Here is a 4,420-nt window from a genome sequence, read left to right as displayed (position 1 = left end):
GATCTTATTGAGCACCATTGGCAAAGGGCTGAACAATGACTAATTTTTGTATTCATTTGTATTTGTATTCATGACAAGTTTTGTATTGCATTATTTAAGTTTGCTATGGTGATTTGAATAATTATTTGTAATGCGGATGATTATTGTTTTATGTTTAATTTAAATAATTCAGTTTGTTTTCGATTGTTGAATTATGTTGGATTTGATATTTGCGGGCTGATGATATGCGGGATGCAGCGGCGCAAAGAGCAGAACCCGCATAGCCGACCCGTAAAAATGCATATTCCGCGAATATACTTTTTTATGGATCCGTTTAGGAGGTCTGCATCGCCCGCGCCGGCCCGCAAAAGCTGTTTTGCGCGAACTGCAAACGAGTTTTGTGAGCCGGCGGGATGGGGTCTGCTAGAGTTGCTCTTAGTAGTCCTTCAGTGAAGTGGGCGAGCCAGCACATGGGTGGACTGATGGTCTTCCTAAAAAAAAGCATTGCTCGGCTCAATTATTGAAGTATGTAGTGAGTAGTTCTTCATGTAGATCCCATCCCACACTCGTTCTACCGTCGTCTTTCTTCCACCCAGCTTGGTTCTTTTCTTGGTGCCTCCTATAGTCACACACACACCATCGTAGGACAGAGAGAGCGGGAGGGAGTGGCCTTCCGTCGCCATCCCGGTAGCGTAGGCCGTGAGAGAGAAGCTGAGAGGGAGGCCGTCCGTTCCCATCCAAGGGCCAGCCGCCGCGTGCGTCGCCGGAGGTATGGGAAGGGCTAGATCTGTTTTTTTTTTTAACTCCTTTCCTGTTTTCTGATGATATTTTTCTTTCCTTTTTTGTTGTGGCCATTTTCTGATATGGCGATTCTTTAGGACTTGAGTCAGTATGCAATGTGCATGATTGTCCTCGGCTCCGTGTAGATGAACTTGAGTGCTAACCAAAGCTTTTGCACGATTCCGTTTGGTGTGCAGCTAGCTCATAGTAAGAGCAAGAGAAAAGCATGACGACCCACTACTACTATGTGTTGGCAGTGACACTGCTGCTCGTAGCAGCGGCCAGCCGGCAAAAGCTTAGCAAGGCGGAGCCGGTGACACTGCCGGGCTGCCCCGACAGGTGCGGGGACGTGAGCATCCCGTACCCCTTTGGCACCAAGGATGGCTGCTTCCTCCCAGGCTTCCAAATTATCTGCAACGACACCTTCCATCCGCCCCGCGCCTTCTTTCCTTATGACCCTCCTAATTGCAACGAGGACTCCTTTGATGCCTTGGACGACTGCCTACTTTCGCAGCTCAACTCCAGAAAGCCGCTGATCATGACCAAGGATAACATCTACAGCTTGAACGACATAGAGGACTATACTATGCCTGGAAACATGTCCTTCTCGCCGGTCGAGCTCACCGGCGTGTCCGTCGCGGATGGGAAACTGCAGGTGCACGCTCCATTCTGCTACGACTGCAAATTGAACGAGACGCATTACTCGTATAGGGGGGAGATTAGAATATCCTTCCCGTCCTTGTCACCCTTCTTCATGACGGAGGAAAGCACCGTGTTGATGGCCATCGGGAAGTACACGAGCGCAGGTCAGCTAAATGGGCCCCCTTGCGAAGCAGTCGTGACCTTCGATGACGCTGTCAACGGGAAATGCTTGGGGCGGGGTTGCTGCCAGGTCCCCATCCCGCCGCAAGCCACCAGCAACCAAGGTTCTTTTATTTCGGACCTCACTGAAATATGCAAAATTCTGAAAATCTCGCATATTTAGGGAATTATTTTGGATTTTGACATTTCAAATTTCACTTAATTTTACACAGTGACCATCAACAGACGTTCGTCACTACGCATTACAAACTACGAAGATGACTGCGTCTATGGCATGTTTGTGGACAAGTACTGGTACAACTTCACATCGCTGGACCTCGACGGCGATGTTTTCTTGCGGAAGAACGAGGCCAGAGGGGTGCCTGTTGTGGTAGACTTTGTCATCGTCAACCATTCGTGTCCACAGCCTGGCCAACCGGCCCCCAAGGGATACGCGTGCGCCGGCGACAACACCATGTGCGTCCCACTATCCTTGGACCAGATGGCCCATGGCTACGCGGGGTACATGTGCAGGTGCTCGCAAGGGTACCAAGGCAACCCATACATTCCAAATGGCTGCCGAGGTACATACATTTGACTGATATATCCATCTCTTTTTTCTTCAGCCGTATCTACGTAACATGTGGCTTTATATTAACTGTACGTATATGCATGTCTGGTGAATTTGTTTGTAGACATTGATGAATGTAAGAATCCAGATTTGTATCCTTGCTACGGGAAATGCCACAACACGGAAGGAGGATACAAATGTGCTTGCCCTGCCGGAACAAAGGGCGACGCCACACATGAGCATTGCGCGGAAATGTTTCCCCTGCCAGCAAAGCTGGGCGTAGGTAAGTTACTTATTCAGCAGCACTCCTGTATTCCTTCGAGTTATTCTCTCGAGTACTATTTTCGATTGCCAGTTTATGAGATATGTAACGGAATTTCTTTATGTAGGTGCAATAGGTGGTCTTTTTGTCATAGCACTTGTCGCGTTCATTCTCCTTCTTCGTAGACAAAAGAGGAAGATGACACAACTTTATATGAAAAATGGAGGACCTGCACTAGAAAAGGCAAACAATATAAAGATTTACAGAAGGGAGGAGCTCAAGCCAATTTTGAAGTGTGCCAATTTTATAGGAAAAGGCTGCTTTGGTGAAGTTTACAAGGGTTATCTTGATAACCAATTAGTTGCAGTAAAGAAGCCTGTTACCGACAGTGTGGCACATAATGAGCAATTTGCAAACGAAGTCATTATTCAGTCTCAAGTCATCCACAAGAACATTGTCAGGCTCATAGGTTGTTGCCTAGAAGTTGACATCCCAATGCTAGTCTATGAGTTCCTCTCCAAAGGTAGCCTTGATGACACTCTTCACAGCAACAACAAGGTGCCTCTTGATCTCGATGTGCGTCTAAATATTGCAGCAGAATCAGCGGAAGGCCTAGCATATATGCATTCAAAAACTGGCAAAAGAATTCTGCACGGTGATGTGAAACCAGCAAACATACTGTTGGATGATGATTATGTACCAAAAATATCTGACTTTGGTATATCAAGGATGATTGCAAGGGATAAAGAACATGCCACATCTGTCATTGGTGATAGGACTTACATGGATCCAGTGTATCTACAAACTGGATTACTGACGGAAAAGAGTGATGTCTACAGTTTTGGAGTACTACTCTTGGAACTTGTTAGCAGGAGGAAGGCCACTTATTCCGACCATAACAGCTTAGTGAGGAATTTTGTTGATGCTCACAAAACAAAGAAGATACCAGTTGAACTGTTTGACAAGGAACTTGTAGAACCGGGAGATTTGGAGCTTCTTGGTAGCCTTGCAAGGGTTGCCGTGGAATGCCTCAATCTTGATGTGGATGAAAGACCAGCAATGACAGATGTAGCAGAGCGCCTTCTCATGTTGAAGAGATCACGTAAGTAGTTATAGACATGAGTGTATGTTTGCTGCGAGACGATTGACTTCCTTGCATGCTTGTCCATCTGTTTTGGGGAATGTTTTTGCTGGTTCCCCCCAGCTGTACCTTTGTTAAGTTGGTAATCCCAGCAGTTGTATCCTTGCTCTCTGTTTGCACTCAGGCCTGTTTTAGGGCTTTATTATAATCTCGGACCATTGTGGCTTTCGTTCCAAATTTTTTTTCTACAATATGTTGTTATACATTTTAGTATGAAGAATATGTATGTTGAACTTGTCCCACCAAATCCTGGGTGTAGAGGGAGGCGGCCACAAGTGCACTTTGGCATGTTTTGGAAGGGTAGCAGCAAAGGGGGCAGTTTGTATCTCTCTCTCTCTCTCTCTCTCTGATTAATTATTCCTCTGTTTTCTTCCAAAACAGAAACAGAGGGAAGAAAGAAAAACAGAGTAAGCAAGAAAATGGGTCTGATCCCAAACTGACATTTCCTTTGAGCAACGGTGGGATGTGTTTGTACAAGTTTGCTGCTGGTGTGGAATAGTTGCGGTAGACTAGTTTACTCGCTGCGCGTGGAAAGACTTGACTTGCTGTCAGAGAGGGATCCCTTCCTTGATGAACAATCAATGTTTGGCTCCGTCCGTTGATGATCGACTTTGGTCCTGAGACATGGCTAATCATCATCACTCCGCTTTTATATACTCCCTCCGTTCCAAAATAGATAACCTAACTTTGTACTAAAATTAGTACAAAGTTAGGTTATCTATTTTGGAACGGATGGAGTAAGACAGATGCCCAAAAGCCATATGGAAACACGATAATACTGTAGCCTATAGCAGATTCAGTTTTCTCATGGATGCATGAAGGGGTTCTGTCTTCATTCTGATTGAATTTCTTTTATTCTCCACACATAATGCACCGAAATATGGAT

At 45.7% G+C, this 4,420-nt stretch overlaps 1 protein-coding gene across 2 annotated transcripts; it reads left to right on the top strand.

Moving 5' to 3' along the window:
• The first annotated feature begins 474 nt into the window (after positions 1-474).
• Positions 475-3,711, top strand: LOC109764203 (wall-associated receptor kinase 2). Of its 2 annotated transcripts, none has more exons than XM_040395312.3 (5): positions 475-748; positions 957-1,685; positions 1,794-2,144; positions 2,256-2,414; positions 2,521-3,711. In XM_040395312.3, the coding sequence occupies exons 2-5, from the start codon at positions 986-988 to the stop codon at positions 3,501-3,503; spliced, it is 2,193 nt and encodes a 730-aa protein (XP_040251246.1). In that variant the 5' UTR covers positions 475-748; positions 957-985; the 3' UTR covers positions 3,504-3,711. The 2 variants fall into 2 exon arrangements, with proteins under 2 accessions (XP_040251246.1, XP_020178643.1); XM_020323054.3 differs by having other exon boundaries at positions 858-1,685.
• Positions 3,712-4,420: the final 709 nt, after the last annotated feature.

This window comes from Aegilops tauschii, chromosome 7 (genome assembly GCF_002575655.3).
Source record: "Aegilops tauschii subsp. strangulata cultivar AL8/78 chromosome 7, Aet v6.0, whole genome shotgun sequence".
In the NCBI taxonomy this organism is placed as follows: Eukaryota; Viridiplantae; Streptophyta; class Magnoliopsida; order Poales; family Poaceae; genus Aegilops; species Aegilops tauschii.
Note: the sequence above shows the minus strand (reverse complement) of the source record. Positions and strands in the feature narration are given on the sequence as shown.